The 23,378-nt window shown below is 34.1% G+C and overlaps 1 protein-coding gene across 1 annotated transcript in view; it reads left to right on the top strand.

Annotated features, from left to right (window-relative positions):
* Window positions 1-23,378, top strand: part of PARD3B (par-3 family cell polarity regulator beta) — a 740,364-nt gene that overhangs the window by 652,576 nt on the left and 64,410 nt on the right. Inside the window, exon 20 of the mRNA XM_031961171.1 lies at window positions 10,177-10,256. Within this exon, the coding sequence (XP_031817031.1) occupies window positions 10,177-10,256 (80 nt within the window). The remainder of the gene's footprint in view (window positions 1-10,176; window positions 10,257-23,378) is intronic.

The raw sequence follows: 23,378 nt of genomic DNA, 5'->3' as shown, positions 1-23,378 counted from the left end.
ATTGACCCTGACACAGTGATGTCATTTTGGTCCTTTGATTACAAAGGACAGCAACCAACCCAGCTCTGTTCTTCCCATGACTATGCCCTGATAGTCACTGTAAACCAATCAACCTTTTATGATACCCCTAGCTATATCTGTCCTGATCCATAGCAGGACATTATACAACTGACTTTGTGATTTGAACAGAAATTTAACTAGGAATTTGTGTGTCCTAAAGAAGCTTAAATCTTTGTCTTTCTGTTTCTTCCTTAACTCCCTCTGTCCTCTCTTCTGCAGCTGTCTCTCTGTCCCTGCTTCTCTTTCCATTCATTGCTTTTCTGTCTCTGTATATATCTCTTCTCTACCTTTCTCTGCCTCTCTCATCTGTCTCTCTCTTCTCCGACTTTTTCTTTGTTTCTCTCTCCATCTCTTTCCTGTCCTCTTCTCTACTCCCTGCCCTTTCTGATCTCTTTCTCTCTTCTTTCTCTCTCTCACATATGTGTATGTGTCTTTGACTCTGTACATTATAAGATACTAGGAAATCTTTCCATCATATAAGTAGGTATTATTTTTAGAGAATGAATAGTATTGAATTAAATAGCACATATTGGGTATGTGTGAATATATACATATTGGAGGCTTCCATGTTCATGGTACAGTGATCAAGTCTAAAACCAAAGAACTCCTTTGCTCTAAGCATGACTGAATGTATTTGAATGTTTGTATCATGGTATTTGAGTGTTGTATCATGAAGCATTAAATATTAAACTAATATCAGAATTGTTTTTATCTTCAGTAAGGTTGAAACCCTCAACATAGCTTAGTTAATTATTCCTTTTATATGCTATTCTCTTAAAAACTACTGTAAAATTGTTGTTCTTATTGTTGAAAATCTTCAGTAATACTAAGCTTGTAGAGAATGAGGACAGAATTTAGAACTTTCAGTCTCAAAGATAAGCTAAAATTCTCCAGAGAGTGTTATTTGCCCCAAAATTTTAAGGAGAAAGTTATTCAAGTGAATAACAACACCTCTCCCCCAAAGGAGTACTTATGAAATATAATTTATAATATGTGAAAACTGAAAACTGATTTCTTAATTATTTGGTCCTATCTTTATTCTTTGCAAAGCAGCAAGAGATGAAAACTTTTACACATTGCCAGTCACTGAGTCAATTACAATCACACTAAAAGCTATTTGTTATTTCTAACTGAAAAGATGGAACCAACTAGTTCTTAATCAGGTTGACTCACATATTTAAAAATGGATTCCAGAGACTCTAAAATATATGAACTTTTATTTTTAAAAAAACTTTAGTTCCAGATTATCTTGGAATCACTAATACCTGCACTTGAATTCTGAGAAAAGTAATTATTATGTGATCCTGGGCGATCTATTTAACTTCTCTAAGGCTCACTTTTCTCATCTATGAAGTGGACGTAATAATAGCACCTATCCTACAAGGCTGTGAATGTGTCTGTGTCTTGTGGAGCTGATCAGCTGATAGAATTAATCTCTGTAAACTCATCAGAAATGCACATCATTAAAATCACTTAGAGCATCTTGTAGAACTAAGGATATTTTGTGGGTCACTTTTTTTTCTTTTAGTAGTATAAGTCTATAATCAATATTGTTCCAAAGTAAAATAAATGAAAACATCAGAGGAATAAGTGATTAAAAACTACATTCAAGAAAAATAGGAGATTCCCAACCAAATTGAATAAGCAGTGATTACCAATAGCCAATGTTTAATGCAATTAACCCAAGACCCCTAAGCCATTGCTTACTCTGCTCCTAAAAGATACATGACAAGCTAACCTCTTGCAGATTTCAAGGACCAGTTTTTGCAGTAATTTCCCTTTTCATCAGATCTGTGTTGTCTTCTTTCAAGGGTGATTTTACATTGCAGGCAATGCAACAACATCTTTATTTGGGGATAGACAGATGGGGAAAGGAAATGGGGCTGGTTCTTTAATTAAAGACATAGAGCCAGAGTTTGCTTTTCAGGCTTATTGGACAGTATTAACAGGAGGAGCTGAGACTCATCTGATAGATGGAGCCAAATTTGTATCCACAATCAGTTTCTATGGTAACTGTATCTTAGGCCACAGACACAAACAGAGCTGGGCAGATGACTGATTTTATTTGCTGGGGTTTTTTGTTTGTTTGTTTTTAGAGACCAGAAAACAGATAATTTCAGATTATTGAGAGACTAATGTTCATGGATGTTAATTGTATAAGTTTTACCTCATAAGAACCTAGTAAATACTTAATATTTTTAAATAGTTAACTACAGTTAACTTTGTTGTTATTCATGGTAGGTATTGATTAATTATTGTGTAACCTTTACAAAGGTTTCAAAGAGATAATATCTAGAGATGATTAATTATAGATTATCTGAATAAATATTCAGTTACTATAAGTAATGAAGCTAGCAAGCATTTAATGTGAACTTTGAAACTCTTTTATGAAGTAAATGTATTCAATGAGAAGCAGCATAGTGTAGGGTATAAAAGGCCAGCCGTAGGTGAGAAAGATATTTAAATTCAAATTCTTTTATATGTATTAACTATATGACCATAGACAGATAAGTCAATTGACATCTATGATGTTAGTTCTAAAAGATGATGAGTTACTAATTTGTATCTATGGAAAAAGCTTCCACATCAAAAAACCTCTAAGGTGGTGACCCTGCCCCCATACAGACAGATACACACATACACACACAACTAGTTAATCAGTTTAACTTTCTACATTTGCTATTTTTAAAAATTGGCAGATGTGGCAAGCTTGTCTATCACTGGAATACCCAGTTATTTAGAGATTACTGAACAGTTGAAATAAAATGAGGAAAAATTAGAACAGTACAAATAACTGAATCTTTGTAAGTTCTCTGTTTCTATACATGTCATATTTGTAACTATGTGTATTCACATATATGTATCACATTCCTAATGAGAATGAACAGTTTAATTAGATAAGATTCTCCTTTGAAAAAGTGTTATCATTTTCCTCATAGAGCCATATCTAGGGTAGAGTGATTGGGATTTGTCCCAGGACACTGATAGTTATAGGACACAAAAATTAGATACATATCTTCTTTATCACTGCAGTAACTGAGTTTAATACATAGTCATTGTTTATAGCACATATCTGTAAACCTCTGCAGTAATTGATTTCAGGATAAGTAAATTTGTCTCAATTACAAATTATATGTATTTTTTATTTTTCTCAAATTGCATGAAAAATAATTTTAACATTCTTTTTTCATTGTTTTGAGTTTCAAATTCTATCCCTTTCTTCCTGCCTGCTCTTCTCCCTATATAAGATAAGCAATCTTATATAGGTTATATATGTGCCATCATGTAAAACACGGTTCCATATTAATCATTTTGTGAAATGTTATCCACTCTAAAAGTGGATAACATTTTTCGTTATGAATCCTTGGGGATTGTTTTAGATTATTGTTTTGCTGAGAATGGCTAAATGATTCATGGTTTTTTGTTGTACATTATTGTTTTTATTGTATACAATGTTCTCCTGTTTCTAATCACTTCATTCTGTAGCACAGTTGATAATCGTACAATATTGCTCCTACTGTGCATAATGTTCTCTTAGTTTTGTTAATCCATTTTGTATCAATTCATGCAAATCTTTCCAGGTTTTTCTGAAATCATCCTACTTGTCATTTTTATAGCCCAGTAATATCCCATGACAATTACATGCCACATTTTGTTCAGTCATTCCCCAGTTGATGGATATCTCTTTAACATTTCCAATTCTTAAATATCACAAAAATAACTGCTATAAATACTTTTTACACAAATGGGTCATTTTCCCTTTTTTTGAAAAAAATTTCTTTGGAATACAGACTGAGTAGTGGTATTGCTAGGTCAAAGGGTATGTATGCACAGCTTTATGGCACTTTGAGCATAGTTCCATATTGATCTCCATAATGGTTGGATCAGTTCATAACTCGACCAACAGTACATTAGTATTCCAGTTTTCCCAGTCCCCCTCCAACATTTGTCATTTTTATTTTCTGTTATATTAGGCAATTTGCATTTCTCTAATCAATAATAATTTAGGCCATTTTATATGATTGTAGATAACTTTGCCTGAAATTTGGTATTCATATGCTTTGATCCCTTATCATTTGAAGAATGACTTGAATTCTTATAAATTTGACTCAGTTCTCTGTTTGAGAAATGAAGTTTATCATAAATATTTGGTATAATTTTTTTTCTAGTTTTCTGCTTTCCTTCTAATTTTGGTTGCTTTGGTTTTGTCTTGCAAAAACTTTTAAATTTAATATGAAAATTATGCCATTTTATATTTCATAATGTTCTCTCCATCTTATTTGGATCAATTACTTCTTGTATTATTTTCCCATCATGAGTTATAGAATTCATTTGTGGATGTGAACTGAGATGTTCACTCCAGGTATCCAAATGGCCAATAATGGTTCTGAGTACCCTTATTATAGAATGTCTTCATACTGGAATATGCTCCAAGATGAGCTGATTATTTTCTGAATGTCTTTAACCCTATTTAAATAAGTTCCTTCCTAAAATTCTTCCAGTTCAGATGGCTTAAAGCTTTTTCCACAGCAGGTGTATGGATTCTTGCTTTGCAATGGCAGGCTACCAATACTAAATGAAATACACTTTTTTTCCAAAATAGCCTCTAAAATGTTATACCATGGATTTTAATCTTATGATGTATCTGGCAGCACGGGACTCATTTTTTGTAATGGATCTGAGCAAGACATATTTGTAAATGAGGATGTTATGTACAGGTGAATAAGCCTTATTGCAACTCTCTGCACAGCCTTTCCATCACAGCAGCTTTTAAATCTCTTCAGCGAAATTGACGTATGGTGCATAAATTACAAGATTGGCAGAAATGTGTTCTAACCTGTAGAACGTGAAAAACATGTTAATTTTCAATTGTTTCCTCTTTTTTTACAATCAGACATTTTCTGAAAACCCTGTGTGATTTATTCTTTTCTTTTTAATGAATTGTTAAAAATGTTTGAAAAGGCATTAAATCTCCCCCTCTGCCATTAATCTGCAAATGGGAGAAATAGGGGGGTTAAATGGCCTCTTACTATATTGCTTTATAAAACTGCTGATTCTAGCAATGCCAAGATAGAAATACATACTAATGTAAGGAGCCCTGAATGCAAACAGCAAGCTCTTTACATTTATGGAGAAAAGACTAATAGCCTCATTTTAACAAGGCTCTTAACACTCAGGCCTTTAGCATGCATTGAATGAATGGAATTGGGAGGACTCCCACAGACTAAAAGCTTCTTAATTCAACATTCATACCTAACATGGAGCCCTCCTGATAAGCTTTCATAATCTCGCCAAGTAGGGTTGCCATGTTGAAAGCACACCAAGTCAAGCTTTTTAAAGTTATTTTGAACATATCACTTCTTAAGCCACATCATTGATGGAAAGATAAATACATTTGAAACCCAATTGTGAGCTCTAATATAACAATGTTATGGGAAAATTCTGGGTTTCTGTAATGACTTAAGTCAAGATTATTTCTCTCAACTATGTATTTAAGGCATTACATCCAAGTTGTGTTGTGTCTGTGTTTTTTTTTTAGAAAACAGTTGGAGGCTAGCAAGTGAGATAAAGTGTTTCTTAAAATAATTCAATTTTCAGTGGATTAAAACTTCTGACTTTTTTGTAAAGAGAAAGGTTCCTCATAAATTTCTTACTAGTTCCTTTGAACAAGCCTAACCCTAACTTTTGTTGGTAACACACAAAAAAAGAACCATGATTACACATACCTGCGTTTTTCTTCTTTCTTCCACCCCCTCTTAAAGCACTCTTCTCTACTTTGGCTCTGTCTGCCCTTCTTGTAGGGGTCCTTTTGTAAATGTCAATCTCCAGTACCCTACAATTTACTTAATGATTTCCTAAATACAAAATGGAATATGTGTGGGAAGACAACAATTTATTTTAAAAAGTTCTTGAGTTTTAAAGAGTTCTAAAAATCACTATACAGGTGTGTTTTAATAGCTAAAAAATTTAAACTGAATTTTAGGGTGGACTAAAAGAGAAGTGAAGTCTGCGACTATAGAGGTAGGTGATAGTTCCACTATAAGATGCCCTGGGAAAAATCACATTTGATGTAGCCTTCAGTTCTAGGAGGTTATGAAGGCTGCCTTCAGAGGGCACAATTTGTAGCAGTGGTTGATAGTTGCAAAAAATTCAGACTTGTTAAGACAAATTTCCTAACAAATAAAAGTATTCAAGAAGCAAAGTGGGATATCATTGGGATAATACATTGTCTCTTACTAATGAACTTGAAAAAAAGATAGGATGACCACTTGTTGGATATACAAGGAGGAAAATGCTCATATAGGTACAAGTTGGACTAGATGTCCTCTCATATCTTTACTAACTTGAAAAGTATATATGTCTCATTACAACCTTACAATAGCACCTCCACCTCTGTCTGAGATGTTAAAAATGAATATATTCATTTATCATCATCCTTAAAGTTTGTTGAGCTCCTCTTGTGAAACAATTATGAGTTGTTAGGAAGCTTATAGTATATAAATGAGATTATTTACTCATTAAAACATGACTTTAGTGAATCTGTGACTTTATGGGTATAGACACTCCTTCTACCAATATTAATCATAAGCCCTGAACACTTTGATCCTGTGTAGTTCTTACATATTTACATTTTGCATTAAATCCTTTACATTATATCTACCTGAAATTCCCAAAGCTTTCCTCCAGTTCTTTTACTATCTAGAGCAGAAATGTCCAGGGGAAATGAGCCTGCATATTACCTGAGCATAGCCTTGGAACCAGATTAAAATGTAATTGGGAAATATTTCACAAAATAAATAAAAATATAAAACCACATAGGTGATGTTAATTTGTGGTTTTTAAGTCAATATGCAGAGTCAAGGATCTGTTTCTCTTCGAGTTTGACAACACTGCCAAAAAGATATCACTATTCCACTTCAACTGCCCATCTGTTATCTCTCACTCCCATTACATAACTAATCAGATGCCTTTCTTCTTCACACACATTTCCAAAATGTCTTTTGTGCAAAATTTTCACATTCAAGTTATCATTGATAACATGATAAAGACCATTTATGATTCATATTCTTGACTGTATATCCTTTGATCCAGCAGTGTCTCTACTAGGTCTGTATCCCAAAGAGTTCATGAAAGAGGAAAAAGAACCCACATGGGTAAAAATGTTTGTAACAACCCTTTTTTGTGGTGGCAAAGAATTAGAAAATGTATGCCCATCAGACAGAAATGGCTGAATAAGCTTTGATATATGAATGTAATGGAACAGGGTGATTTCAGAAAAGCCTGGAGAGATTTATATGAGTTGATTCTAAGTGAAGCAAATAGATCCAGGAAAACATTGTATATGGCAATGGCAAGATTGTATGATGATCAACAATGATAGACTTACCTTTTCTCAGCAATTCAGTGATCCAAGGAAACCCCAAAAAACTTTGTATGGAAAATGCCATCCACATCTAGAAAGAGAAATATGGAAACTGAATGCAGATTGAAACATACTATTTTCACTTTTTTTTCTTTCTTGTAGTTTTGCCCTTTTGTTTTGAATTTTTCCCCCAAATGACTCATATGAAAATATGTTTGAAATGAATGTACATGTATAACCTAAAAATTTTAGATACATTTTTAAAAATAATATACATTAAATATTGATATAAAAGTAAAGCACTTTTCCAACAACGAACAACTGAGGGCTTTGAAAGCACAGATTTTCAAATGTAACCCTAGTCTCTTCTTATTTCTTTCATCCAAGTCCAGCTTGTCCCTCTGTCATGTTGTTTTTTTTTGGGGGGGGTTCAGACATTGATTTAAAAAAATTCATTAGGCTACTTGTTCAGCTTTATGTATGGTCAATGTATAATCATCCCAACTCAGGAAAAAAATAATTCTCAAATTTCTATGGACTTCATTGAGAAGCTCATCCCAAGAGTAATATAATAGAAATTTGATATCTGGAATATAAAATATAAATATAAATTAAGCACTTGGAGAATCCATGAGGTAAACAGAGTATTAAATATAGAATCCAGAGAGATCTGAGTTCAAATCTTGATCCTGCTATGTATTAATTGTAATTTGGTGGTTATTGGAGTTAAATGAAATCATGTATATAAAATGCTTTGTCAGTCTTAAAGTGCCATATAAGGTTGATGAAGATGATAACCACAATAACAATGGCCACAATGAGGAAGATTTAGATTTAGAAGGGATTTTCTATCCAAACCCCTAATTTTATAGAGGAAGAAATTGTATCAGGAAAGGTTCATAACATGCCAAAAGTCACATAAGTTATAAGTAGCAAAGCCAGGATTTGTGGCAAGGGGCAATGATTTTAAATCCAGTATTCTTTTTATAACATAATGCAGATTCTCATCATTAGTAAGAAATATTATCTGAACCTTAGCTAGGTCAACTTCCATGACATAAGCAATATTTTAGGTTGATGTATGGTAAGAATTTAAATTTAATACATTTTAAATTAGAAATTTAACACAATAATATTTTATATATTATAAATTATATGTAATATATAATTATAATAACAATATATCATTATGATTTTAAATTATAAATAAATATAAATCACCCAAGTAAAAAGGTACATGGTGAGTGTAAACAGATTATTACATATGGCACATATACACATACGTGCTATATATGCTAACATACACATCTATGTAGCAACACTAGTTCCATGGTGTGTTTGAATATATAAATAGGTTTATACATGTACACGTATATGAGAATACATCTACCTGGGGAACTGACAAACTATAAAATACTACATAAATATGATGTTATTATTGTGATTATTACTCTTTCTACAAGGCCCTCCTCCATTTCTCTTCCATGAAGCTTATTAAAAGCTAATTATTCCTTTCTCTGAACTCTAATATTATTTATTATCTGTATCAACTCAATTATATCCTGATGCCTCAGTGTGATATTGAATTAACCTTACGTTCTCATAGGTTATGTCTGCAGAACATAAGCTCTGGTCTGGCCTGTCATGCTGGGAAAGCTTTGGAGGGGGGTCTACAATGTTTTTTATTTAGGAATCAGCTGAGTTTAGAGAGATTCTTCACCAGATTTGCCTCAGAGATTGTGAATTTTTTTGCCCAAAGTAACTCAGAAATACTATGTATGGGTTGAAATTTATATCATTGAAGAAAAGACTCAAAAAGAAGGAATCAGAAAGACCAAAATTCAAATCCTTCCTTAGAAATATACTTGATGTGTGATCGTGAATAAGTCACCTATTCTGTCTCAGCTTTAGTATTCTCATCTGTAAAATAGGAATGATAACTCCTACTTCACATGATTGTTATGAAGATCAAATGAGATAGCAGCATATGCAAAGCAATATCTAAATGTTAGCTGTCAATATTATATTATCAATGAATATTTACTCTCACATTATCTTCTGATCTTCTCATTTGAGAAGAATAGCTTTCATGATGAATATGGAAATAAGTTTAGAAGAAATGCCTTCATGATTTGTGGGTTTAAGAGAAGATGGAATTATTTAGTCAATGAAGTAGTATTTATAGTAACCACTGAGCCATTCACCACATGCTCGGCATTGTGCTAATGCAATTAGACATCTCTCCCTTCCAAGCACTTAAAGTCCATTTGGCAATATAAGGTAAGAATTGACAACAAGCAATACAGCATAAAGAAATACTGGAAAAATTTTAAAAATAAGTAATATAAGTATGTTGCAGAATTCAAAAAGGAGGAAATTCAGTAACAACCATAGTAGAATCAATGAAGTTTTCCTGAAGGCAGTAGCCATGTTATTTGGTTTGACTTTGTTTAGCCAAATAAGAGTTTTTTGGGGGAAAAAAAGAGTTTTAAATGCTGGGTTCCATTCTAGGAAAGGTTATGGAAAATGGGAGTTACTTGGATCCCAATTTTTGCCCAGAAAGAACTGACTGTATTGTTAAGTACTTTATAGTTCATTGGCAGCCCTTGTAGCCATTCTGAGTGTCCTCTTTGCCATGGTTGATTTTTGGCTTGCAGCAGCAGCATTTGTACACTGATTATAATTTTGAGATGCTTTGTCAGTAACCAGGATCTATAATTGATCTTCATCTCTAATTACTTTTCTCTCCACAGGTGTCTGGAAAAAGTCCAGATGGGAGCTCACACAACCTCCGCTTTGAGGGGATGGAAAGACAATGTGCATCCTTACCCAGGTACATCACTTTAGACATCTCCCTTTGCCAATGTACCCTCAGCTGCAGCCTTTTGAGTAATCTGCATGAAACAGGCTCTTAAATAAGGGATTATGGTATAATTTCCTTCCACTGTCTTCTGCTACAGCCTTGGCGCCATCTTCACAACTGTACTAAGAACTGAAACACTTGTGGGGTTTTTTGCAAGAAGAAAATAGTATGTCATTGCAATTGAACATGTCAGCAAGAATATTGGATGTGGAATAGAAATTCTAAACCATCCCTATAAAAACACTAGCATAGAACATCAGGTCCAGAAACAATATCATAATAAATCTCCTGTCCAGAAAGTTGCCTGTAAGTATTTACTTGCACAATTTGTCCTTAAAGCTTAATGTTAGTAGCAAGGGGTAAAATTTGACCTGGGGTCCCACCAGAGAATAACACAAAACTGACTTGAATTATTCTGTGACCATATATTCTGTGGCAATAACCAAATATTGCTCCAAAGAGCACATTTTCTTAAAAGTCACACACACATGAACAACCACGTGGGAAAAGTTTGCCTGGCAGTCCCATCATAACATGATCCACTTTTGCCGTAACTGGACACCCTTGAAAATAAGATCAAATTCTCAAAGGTTTTCCCTCTTATTCTCTAACTGACGACTAATTCTAGTCTCATATTATCAGGGCATGACAAAATAGGAACTTTCAAAGACTATAGTCCAGCTTCTGTCATGTATGAATCAGGGAGCTAGACAAGGAAAGCTAGTTGAGAAAGAAAAAAATAAAAGCATAAAGAAATATCTTGCCTTTTAAAAGGAGTGGATTCATTAAAAAATATTATTTCTCCAGTCTGAGAAGCATCAGATTTGAACCAAGTCTTTGACCAGAAATATATTCCTTTTTGCCTCAATAGAGAGCAATGTATTGGCCATAATTTTGCATATAATTTAAAAAAATAAAATAAAATCCTCATTGCTAAAACAAACGGTAGCTCAGGTAACCACTTGCTTTCATAAGTTTCACAGTGATCTCCAAAAGTGGGGGGGGGGGAGGGGAAATCCTAAAATTAGTTAAGAATTGCTTTAAACAATGAATGAGTATTCTGTCCAAAGCACAAATCAAAATAAATCAACAAATCTGGCTTCTTTGTAACTAAAAATATTTGAATTTTCTCTCTTGATTATATGTATTCTCTCTTTCTCCTTTATTCCTTTATTCTCTTCTTATTTTTCTAATTTGACATTGTTATTTGTGTTTGCCTTTGATTTTATTTGGTTTCTTATGGGAAACCAGGCTACACTTTACTATACAGTCTATTGATTGTGGTAAAGGCAGATGGAAAGTAGTGTGCTTTCATGAGAAAACTAGAAATAGCAAAATGCTTTCTTGACCAACAATCATGGCCCTTCCTCCCTGCAGAACACTAAAAGTGAACATGGGATCTACAGACTTATTCCAAACAAGAACAAATGAAATCTCTATAGAAATCTAACCTAACAATTATTAGCCATAATGTCCCCTAAATATCCTAGAACAGTTTCTTTCCTTTATAAGCACTGAAATGCTGAAATCATAGTTGAATATGAACAAGTCAGTTTTAGGATTAAACACTGAGGGAGGGAGTTTTCTGACAAAAGCATCACATTCTCAGTATTCTGTGGGACTGAATCAATCATCAGAATGTGTGAATTGACAAAAAAAATCCTGCCAGCAAAGTGGATGTGTCTATAGCTGAATTGTTCAATTTCTAATGAAAATAATTTTGACAAAAAGTGCATCCACACAATGGTAGCAATGATTAGATGCACGTGTGAACAGACCTTCGTTGCTACCTGGCAACCGGTAGTAGCCACAGTAGAGAAGAAACAGAATTCAGATAAACATATTAAAAAGAGTTCATTGAAATGGTTTCTTGTTTTTTTAATGGGGAAGATAAGACTAGATTAACTATATCAATTTCTTCAAAAAAAAAAAGGAAATGCAAAATCCTAGAGCGCTTTCTCAAATCCATAAGTGATTGAGTGTACAGAAAAGAGGGTATTGAGAGATGGAGGGTTTCTTTAGCACCTCAGCAAATACCCAGTTCTGCTTTGGGAATTCTTTTCCCCCTCAGGTTTAACTCTATAGTTAATTGAGGTACATTGTCTCCCTTTTCCTAGACTGAAAAATAGTGCATCTCTTCTTGTCCTTTCTTCACGAAAGAATAAGAAAGCTTTAAAATATTTATGAAGTTAAATTTTTAATTAAAATTGTGATAATTCTGCCAGTTGAAAGAAAATGCCAACCTTGGAAGAAACTTAATGGGCAATGGGTTTGTTTGAACCCTTTTTTTGTTAATGTGAATATCTTGTTAGCATTCAAAATATACTCCAGCATGTTGGTTTGTCTATAAAATCTGGAGACATAGAATCAAAATGAAAATGCTACCTAATGAATTCATTGCTGGATACCAGGAAATGATACCAGGAAACTTGATTGTGTATGTTGGGAAGGGTAGAATAGTATCTTTAAAATGGGCACATTTAGCATTTGATACCTACTTTCAAAATAAGTAGCATACATGAGGTGGAGGGGAAAGACCCTTCTTAGGATTTGGAAAAAATTTTTTTTTCCTTTTTCTCCTCTGTTTTGGAAATAAGTATGTGGTTTTGTTAATAAGCATCAGATTTTCACTAGAACAACTACTTTAACTAGTCCTACCACCACACTACCAATTTACTTTCATAGGAAAACCAAAGGAAATCAACATAGCATCCTTTTCTGTTTTGCTCTGTACAAACTATTGTTTTTCCTAGGTAAGCATGCAAATGGCTATTTCTAAGATCAGAATAATATGAGAACAGTAAATATATGTATTTTTTCAGACTGTCTCCTTTTTGTTCAAAATATTGGTTCCAATAAAGCTGGGAGGCAAATATATCATGAAAACTGAACTGTTTGCTCCCAAGTTTTTCTCTGTACAGTCATTTCAACACACTATGTCTTCATATAAGCTTTGATTTTGCCATTCAGAGAAGTCTTATCCCCTGAGAGCACAAAAAGTAATTCCTTCTCCATTAGGACCCAAACCTGGGCTTCTGGCTAAAAACTGAGATTGTCCATCACAGAGTCAGATTCATAATCCATGATGGCAACATAGATATGATCTGTAGCTTTGTTGGTGGCTGCCTGATGGATCCCATTGGCAAGAGCACAGCACTGAGGAGACAAGATTTGATCGATTGTGTGGGCCAATAAAGTTTCTATTGCAGCATAGCCCTGAGTCCAGCCAAGTGTCTTAAAATATGTCATCATTCACAAGTACAACCAGACTGGTGTGAGTGGATGATAAAGCACAAACCGAGAATGACAGACAGTATTGGCTCTGAAATCAGAGTACTTTGGACTCAAATCCTGGCTCAGGTACTACTTGTATGATTTTGGGGCTCAGTTTCTTCATATGTGATATGAAGGGATTAGACAAGATGAAATCTAAGGTCCTTTCCATAACAAAATCTGAAGTCCTGTGATTCTTTTTGCTGGAAAAGCAGCAGACGCCCTCTTCCTAAAGCAATATCAATTAAATATAGGAAATAATATTCATATGTAACTTCTACATCCATATTACAGCTTTTTATCATCTTTCAAATACTATCTCAGAAAATCAATCTCTTAATTCCCTTGGATCCTTCATTTGAAAAATGAAATAGTTTTGATCCATAAGTGACAGAAGAACATTAATACTACACCTACTAAAAAGGCAATTCTGTTTTATTAGAATACTCCTGGGACTTAGCAACTGATGTGCTAAGGAAGAGTAGACTATAAGTAGCCTAAGAAAGATTCTCATATATATTCTGGGGGGATGGCAGCACAAATCATTCCCTACCAGAGAAACATTGCACTTGCCAAGGCTGGGGGTGAGCAAGAACCCATTCACACCATATTTTGCTCTCAGGAATTATATTGTCCTTTCACACATTGCATAAGTTATTTAGGAAGAAAAAAATCTCTCTGGAACATCTCGAGCCGCCTTTGACTTGCCTGTGTAATGAGAAGCAGCATAGTAATTCTGAATTAGGATAGAAGGAGCAAACAGCTAACACTCACTTCCTTGGAGCTTAAAAGTAAATTTGCTTTCCAAGCTTGTTCTCCATTTTTCAGCATTGAATACATTTGTGTCCAGATCAGGATATACACCATAAGGCTACATTTCCGCTTTAACATTTCAGTCATGTTTTGTTGCATGCTACTTTTGTGTCTGTATATATTTTTGTCCTTCTTCAGTAGGGTGCCAAATAGGAGTGTATGGCTATCTTTGAAACTGGGAAAACATACACACTTGTCTGCTCTGGAATATTCTCCCCAAAACATTCTGTCTGGTCATCTTCTGATCACTTTACAAGCATTGAATCATTACCTAAAGAGCCTGTCCCTCTCAGATTTCTCTTATTCACTTCTCAGTTAACTTTGTCTTACTCACTGCTATTGAATTTCCCTTGACCAACCTAGAATCATTTTATAGCATGTACAAAGCAGATGGCAAAGACATTGCATTTTTGTAAAGGTGCCCCGTAAAACCAGTGCCATTCTTTGCCTGAAGATTACCTGGATGATAATTACAAAGATAAATGAAACTTAGCACAATCAAACCAAAACACACGTTTATCTGTATAGATGTAATAATAAAAACAATAATAGTGGTTATTATAGCAGCAACAACTAGAATATACATATATATGATTTATAAAACACATTAAGATTATAAAATACACACGTATTATTTCATTTGAATTCTACAACAATTCTGTGAAATAAATGCTATTATTCTCCCCATTTTATAAGTTAGGAAATTGAGAGTGAGAGTAGTTAAGTGACTTACTTAGGGTCACATAGGTAGTAAGTATCTGAGACAAAACTTGGTCTTAGCCTTCTTAAGTCCCAGTTCAACATTCTATTCATTTTGTCACAGCTTTCTCTAATTTGGGTAGTTCAAATTCAGTAATGCAGATCATGATGGTTCATGTTTGCTGAGCCTACAACTTTTACCCATTCTTTCTTCCTTTAAGCACACTGTGACCTGAATTATATTCTCTTGATATGTCAGTGTCTTTTGACAAGGATGCAAATAGAACACACTAGCTGTTCATTAATATTCCTACCACATAACCAAACCATCTTTTTTACTCACACATTTTTGATGGGATCCCTTATACTTCTGCATAATTCTTTGTTGACAGTATGTTACAGCCTGCTCATGGCTGCCATGAGTTTTTCCATTGCCCTTTTTGATTTCAGTTTTTTCAAAAACTATAGTGATCCATGACTTAGAGTCATTGGACACTGAAATAATATTGATATTAAAAAGGTCAGCCTTTATTTCTTGGAGAAGCTTGAGTTTTTAAGAGAGCTTAACAGTTTCCCTAGGACAATTTAGTCTATTCTTTACCTGTTTGATGCTAAGCTCCTTTCATTTCACATAAGCTCCTTTTCATTTCACTTGTCTAAGATATGTACATATATATATATATATATATGTATGTATGTATATTGATGAAAAAGCCCTTATAGGTTGTCTATCCAATAAATATCTTTCATTTTCTTATTTAGTCCTATGTAGATGGTTAGGGCAAACTCTTCTGAATGGTTATGGATATTTTCTAGGACTTTCTGCAATGTTATACTAGCATTGTCTACAAATAATTAGGTCAAATTCCTTTGACTGATACTTCTATTGGTGGATACATTTGTGCTGATTGAAATACATTCCAAATCTCCTCAGAGTAAACAAATATATACCAGATATCTTAAATTCTTGCCACTTCTTTACCTAAAAGGAAGGATTTTCTATAAACTTTGACACAACAGCCATTTCTCATCAAAGTAATCACTATTTCAAAGCTCCTTCATTAAGAACTTTCACTTTATCAATGCCATATTACTAATCTATGAAACATGTTGCTTTTTGATGCTCTCCATTTCAGCCACAATATATATTTTGAATGTTCAGGGTTTTTTGAGCCTTGAACTTGATATACAGTGACTTTTCTTCCACACCTCCCTAAGATTACAGAGAAATACCAGTTCATCCTTGTTTTGTCAGTTATCCAGTAGTCTCCAGCATCTTCCTTAGTGATGAAACATTGTTTTGATATCCCTTCCTGTCCTTAAAAAACCTCTTTATCAGCATAAAACAACAACTGTGACTGGCACTAATCTTGAAATAATACACTCAGATTATTCTTGAAAGCTTGTCCTAGAAATCTGCATATATCAAAGTTTAATGGTTTGGGGAGGGTTTTTTTGTTTTGTTTTGTTTTTTGGAAAGCAATGAAGCTCATATAGATAAAACCAGCAGCTAAACTTTTTTGATCCTTTCCATCAGGGTTCCTAAGTTAAAAGGCTGATTCTGTCAGTCATCTATTTGATTGGTACTTTTGATTACATCTTTCTCAATGTAGAGAAAAAGAAATGAAAATGATAAATTAGCAGTATTTTAATCTTTTTTAAGACCTTAACCCATCTCCTTTGTTAATTCCAAGTTTTCAAAAATGCAAAATTCACTGGGGCTTAACAGATTATAAAAGCTGAACAGTAGGGGTTAATGGTGGAGACCTATCATTTTTGTGTCATTTAGTTCCTTAGATAAAAGTCAATTTTAATCAGTCTCCTGGTCATTTCCTTATATTTGATATATCCTTGATGCCAGCTAGGACAGATGACATCAATTATTCAATAGAAAGCTTCCATTAAAAGTTTAGTTGGAGGTTTAATACTATTCCTAAAGTGGAGTTATCCCTAAAGGAGAGGTATCCTTAAAGCAGTCATGACTAAATCTTGTCTGACTGTGTGCCTTGTATTCTATTGTATTATACTTTCCCCCTACTTCTTCAAAACAGATTCTAAGCTATTATACTTTTTAAAAATTAAAGATTATTTTTAGTAGAAGAATAAGTATTCATTTTTAAATATCTTTATTAATGTCTTTATATCCCCATTTTAATGCATTCATTTCAATTCTGATATATTACATCAACATTTTATATTCAAATTAGATCTAGCATTTTAACATTTTACTTTTAATGTGCTTTTCCTCTGTTAAGAACAATTTATGAAATGATGAGATGAACTAATCAAAGGCAAAGATAATGCCTTTTGTTTTATAAATCATACTCATTTTTCCACATAGCTCCTCACACACATATAATTGAACCTTCCTTTATGACAAAGAAAAACACTTATGCAATACTGACCAAGAAAATTACCTTATCTAACATCATATGCAATATTCTGTACCCATAATCCCTTTGTCCCCATACCGAAAAGGAGGGAAACATTATATCATCTGTTCTCTGGGACTAAAATTGACCATTGCATTTCATTAATCTGAATTAAATTTCCTTTTAATATTGTTTTTATTTACATTATTGGAGTCATGTTTATTTTTCTCTTGGCTCTGCTTACTTTGCTCTGCATGAGTTTATAGAAACCTTGCCTTCAAATTCTTCATCTTCATCATATTTTATGATGCAATGATATCTCATTGCACTGTATATCTTAATTTGTTCAACTGTTCCCTAATGGGGAGACGTTCATTTTTTGTAGCTCTTTATTTTCTATCTTTGTCCTCCTTGAGGTTTTTGCTCAGAAGTGAGATCACTGCATCAACAGGGTAGTGATTATTGTTTTATTCTATTATTATTTTACATTATTACTGTATTATTTTAATGTCCTAATATTATAATTAGTTTTAACTTGAAACACTTCAGGTTTTTATTGTCAGAATAAATTTAACATAGATCAAATATTTATTTTCCCCTTCCTTCCCCTCCACATGCCCCAGAACAATAAAAAGCAACACCAACATTCTTTTGTACCTAGGCAGCTGCTTGCTTTTCAAAGCCCAGAACCACATATAATTCCTCACATTATATTCCCTGGCAGTTCTTGATGTTTTACTATTTTATTGTCACTCTACCATCTGCCTCCAAGAGCTTATTGCAGTGGGAATGATTGTTGTGGTGAATTTCTTGACAGTGCTGAAATGTTTTCCTCACTATGCTATTCTGATGCTACACACTACTTCCTCCTGTCTTCATTTCATATGCCAGTGGATATTGGTTCTCTTTCTGAGTTCCATGTGTTTGGGTTTCATCATAGTGTCATCTTTAGGCGACCACATTATTTCTACTAAACCAAGTCCTGTAGCCTGTTAAAATTTTTCTGATTTTTCTGGGCAGTGTTTATAGCATGGGAAGAGACTGGCAATATTTTCTGATCATTTCACTCTGGGTTATAACTCTTAAGACTTTATTTTAACAGAAAACTATATGTCCCACATAAAGCAGAAATGCAATATGGTGATAATTAAGAGTAAAATGAATTGGTTCCCTTTTAGAAATCCAAATTTTATTGATGCCTCTTTACACCATAATAGTTTCTTGATATACATTTCCCCCAATCCCTAGCAAAACCCTCTTTTGCAATAAAGAAAAATAGTTAAACAAAATTAACAGTGTGATCTCATCAGACAAGGTATGCAACATTCTATACCTGTAAGTCCCCTTTTGCTGTACTAAGAGGGGGCAAGTGTGTTATCCAGAACTAAAATTAGTTATTTTACGTAATCAGTCTATATGCCTTTTAATGTTATTTTCATTGACATTGTTGTAGTCAATATATACATTATTGTGCATATTGGTCTCCTGATTCTGTTTTCCTTGCTCTACATCAATTCGTTCAAATTTTCCCTTGCTTCTATGAATTCCTGATAATTGTACCTCATATTCATTATTTTCATCATTTGTCTCTCAGATCTGTTGTAATCATTATTTTCTGTTACATTCATATACCACAGTTTTGACATTTCCCAGTCAATGGAATCCCACTTTGCTTCCAGGTTGTTGTTGTTTTGGGGGGGAAGGAGTGATGCTAAGAGATTCATTTGGATTTCAACATAATGCAAAAGAAGGGAACATGAATTTATTGTTCATTCATTTTAATCATGTCCAATTCTTCATGAATTCATTTCGTGTTTTCATGCCAAAGATGGAATGGTTTGCCATTTCCTTCTTCAGTTCATTTTACAGATGAGGAAATTGAAATAAACAGGGTTAAGTGACTTGCCCAGGGTCACATAGATAAATATCTAAGGTCAGATTTGAACTCATGAAGATGAATCTTCCTCACTCTAGGCCTGACACTCTATCCCCTTGTGCCCATTTATTATTTTCTCCTTCCTTCCCCTCCACATGTCCCAAAACAATAAAAAAAATAACACCAATATTCTTTTGTATCTAGCCAGCTGCTTGCTTTGCTAAGGATTTCACAAATATTTCATTTGATCTTAACAACTCTATGAAGTGGAGGCTATCATAATCCCCATTTGAGGAAACTGAGGCAGTTGCCCTAAGTGATTTTCCCCAAGTCACACAGCTCCCATGTGTCTGAGATGGGAACAGCAGACCTAATATTCTATCCACTGTATCACCCAGATGTGTAATATGCAGGTGAAAAATTACAAAGGTGATAACATCATAAAGCTATCTGATCATATCCTAAAACTAGAGAGAAAACAACAACCAAAATCAGAAGCTCTAAAACAAAGTAAGGAGCTAACAAATACCCATCCCTGTTTTAAGATAATTTTAGTAAGAGTGAAAAGATCTTAGTCCATTTTTAAATCCTGGGACAGGATTTTAAGGTTTACCTTTAAGGATGACTGACCTGTTGTGAGATGGGAAAAAATGAAATGATTAAGACTCCAACTTAAATTTAAAAAAAAAAAACTAAATTAGTGGTATTTCAGAAATGTAATTAAAAAAAACATTTAGCAAATTTCTATTGTGTGCTGCAAAACAGGGTGTCAACAATGGGGATAGCATTCTCCTTTCCTCTGCTCCTTCTCCAGTTCCCAAGTCATTCAGATCCCATGTGTTATGCAAGAGAAGAGTCATTCTTTTCCCCATTCTTTCATTTTGTTCTTTTCCTGACCTCCTAGGTGACCCAAATCCCCTGTGATGACCAGACAGTAAGAACAATATGACTGCTCTCATTATTTGGATGAGCTAAGAATTGTACAATTCTTCTGTCTTAAGACAATACTCTGTCACTGTATCTGGGGTTCCTCAAGCCTTCCATTATCCCCTGCCCCTGTACCTTCTACATCTCCAGGTACTACCACCTATCATTGTACCCTAAGGATCTTATTTCTGCGGTCTACCACATTGATGTATTTTAGGGTCTTCCAGCCCTTTCCACCTCTCTATCAGTTGCATTCTTTTATATGTGGTGTTTTTCCCAATTAGAATAATAATTCCTTGAAAAACAGGACTGTCTCTATCCCTAGCACTTCCTAAAGTGTTAGATATATGGTAAATATTTAAGAAGCACTTTTTTCTTTCCTTCAGCCCATTCATTCGTTTATTTACACATGTAGAGCAGGAGGCTAGATGCTGATGAGATTCAAACTTAGATAAGAACTCTTTAAAGGAGTTTGAAGTCTAACAGAGGATGAAATATAGTTCACATAACCATAATAATAAATCAATCAATAAGAATTTATTAAATACTTATTATAGTCAGGCACCATGCTAGGCCCTGAAGGTACAAATACAACAAATGAGAGTAGTTTCTCTCTACTAAAAAGATTCTTATATTTTACCTGTAACACAATAAGGTGTTAAAAAGTACTCAAACCTCAAGATTGCAGAAACTCAAAATAAAGTAGTTTGCTATACAAATGAGTTCTAAAAAGAGAAAGTCGTTTTCCTCAGAGAGGGCCCGAGACAAGGAAGACTGCCTGAAGAATATGTTCTATGAGTTGAACTTTAAAGGATGGTAAAGATAAAAAAGGCCTGTGGTCTAGATGTGGAAAATAATATGAGCAAAAGTATATTGGGGAGAGAAATAGAACACTCTGGCTGGAGCATAGAACACAACGAGGAATAGAATAATGTGAGAGAAAATCAGGAAGAGCAGGCTATGATATATCTTAAGTACTATGCAAAGTAGTTTAAACTTTTCTTTGTGGGTTCCAGGAAGCCATGGAATATCTTTGAGCAGAAGAGTACATAACCAGATTTCTGTGTAACAAAGATAATTCTAGCAGCAATATAATAACTATATTGAAAATGGGAGTAAGGTGCTGATAAGAAGGCCTGTTTGCTAAATTAAAATGAATTGAATTGAATCATCCAAGTGCATTGGGAATGAGAATCTGTTAAATTAGTGGCCCTAGCACCAGAGAGGAGCCAGTAGAAACAAGAGATATTAGAAAGATATAGTAACCACATGGATATGAGAGGTGAGAATGAAACAAATCAAAAATGGCACTAAGGTTTTCAAACATGGGTTCAAATGTGTGAGTGCCAGCACCATGGACAGAGCTAGCAAAGTTGAAAAGAGGAGCCAGGACAGCGTGTGTGTGTGTGTGTGTGTGTGTGTGTGTAACACACACACACACACACACACACACACATATATACACACATATATTTGAATTACATAGTGGTCATTTGAATCTTAAATCAATGTAATCTTTTTGAAAGGTTCACACTAACCAGCAGCATACTAAATTCTAACACCACAATCACTACTGTCAAATCTGTAGGTATTAGGAATGTGGAGCTAGGTGATATCAGGAAATGTTCTCTAGAAAAAGCACTCTGAATTCTTCTATCTCTTCCTTCTCTGAAAGCAACATTTTCTAGCTATAGAACTGCAAGGCAAAATTCTAATCTGAAGAGATGATACCTCTTGTTCTGCAATCAATTTAGCTTAAAGAATCAGCAAGTATTTATTAAGTGCTAACTAATGTGCTAAGCAGGGCAATGAGGTGTGCAGTGGATAGAAGACGAGGCAAGAAGGAAGGAAGGAAGAAAGGAAGGAAGGAAGGAAGGAAGGAAAGGAGGGAGGAAGTGAGGAAAGAAGGGAAAGAAAAAAGGAAGGAAGAAAGGCAGGAAGGAAGGAGGGAAGGAAGGAAGGGGAGGAGGAAAGGAAAGAAAGAAGGGAAAACTATCTTCATGAATTCACATCTGGCCTCAGATATTAACTAGCTGTCAGAAAGTTACTTACTCCTGTTTACCTCAGTTTCCTCATCTGTAAATAAGGTAGAGAAGAAAATGACAAGCCATTTCAATATCTTTGCTGAGAAAGCTCCAAATGGGGTCACAGAGTCAGAAAGGACTGAAAAATGACTAAATATCATCAATGTGCCAAGCACTGTGGTAAGCACTATGGAAACAAAGAGAAATGTAGTCTCTGTCCTTAAGGGACTTTCATTACCCCATTAAGGAAAATAACATATGCATGTCAGTTGTGAAAAAGAATGCTAGTTGTACTATCAAAGGACTTGGTTTCAAATCCTGCCTCTGATGATAACTACTTGTGTAACCTCAGGTAAGTCATTTAACATTCCTAGTCCTCAGTTTCCTAATCTTTTAAAATGAAGGAACAGATCTAGAGGACTTCTGAAGCCCCTTCCAGCTCAAGATCTCATACCCTATTCCCAAATATAGAAAATTAATAGAGAATAGGATCTCTAATTGTGATTTCATTGATACAGGGAACTCCAGAATGAAAAATTTGACTCTACCAGTACAGATTATAACCTTCTCAACAGTTTCCAGCTTAGAGTTAATTGTCTTTTCCTGTGATGTCAAATTCAGATAGAAGCAGGGGCCATTAAATCACACATAAGAATCCTCACAGCCTTCATACAGACTTAGAAGACAACACATTAACATTATGTTCTGGTTTTTTATTCATTTTATTAAATTTTCCCAATAATTTTAATTTTTGTTAAATATTTCACAATTATATTTTAATCTGGTTCCACTTGTACTGTGGGGTAACAAAGTGCTGCCCAGAGTCATGTGGTCAATATGTGGTAAAGACTGAAAGAAAATGTATAGATACAAAGTAAATACAAGATAACTTTGAGAAGTCGTATTTAACTTATTGTGTATCTAATTTATATTTTAATATATTTAACATCTACTGGTCATCCTGCCATCTGGGGGAGGGGGTGGGGGGTAAGAGGTGAAAAATTGGAACAAGAGGTTTGGCAATTGTTAATGCTGTAAAGTTACCCATGCATATAACCTGTAAATAAAAGGCTATTAAATAAAGAGAGAGAGAGAGAGAGAGAGAGAG

Source organism: Sarcophilus harrisii, chromosome 3 (assembly GCF_902635505.1).
Source record: "Sarcophilus harrisii chromosome 3, mSarHar1.11, whole genome shotgun sequence".
NCBI lineage: Eukaryota > Metazoa > Chordata > Mammalia > Dasyuromorphia > Dasyuridae > Sarcophilus > Sarcophilus harrisii.
The sequence above is the reverse complement of the archived record's forward strand: the minus strand, read 5'-3'. Positions and strand labels throughout refer to the sequence as shown.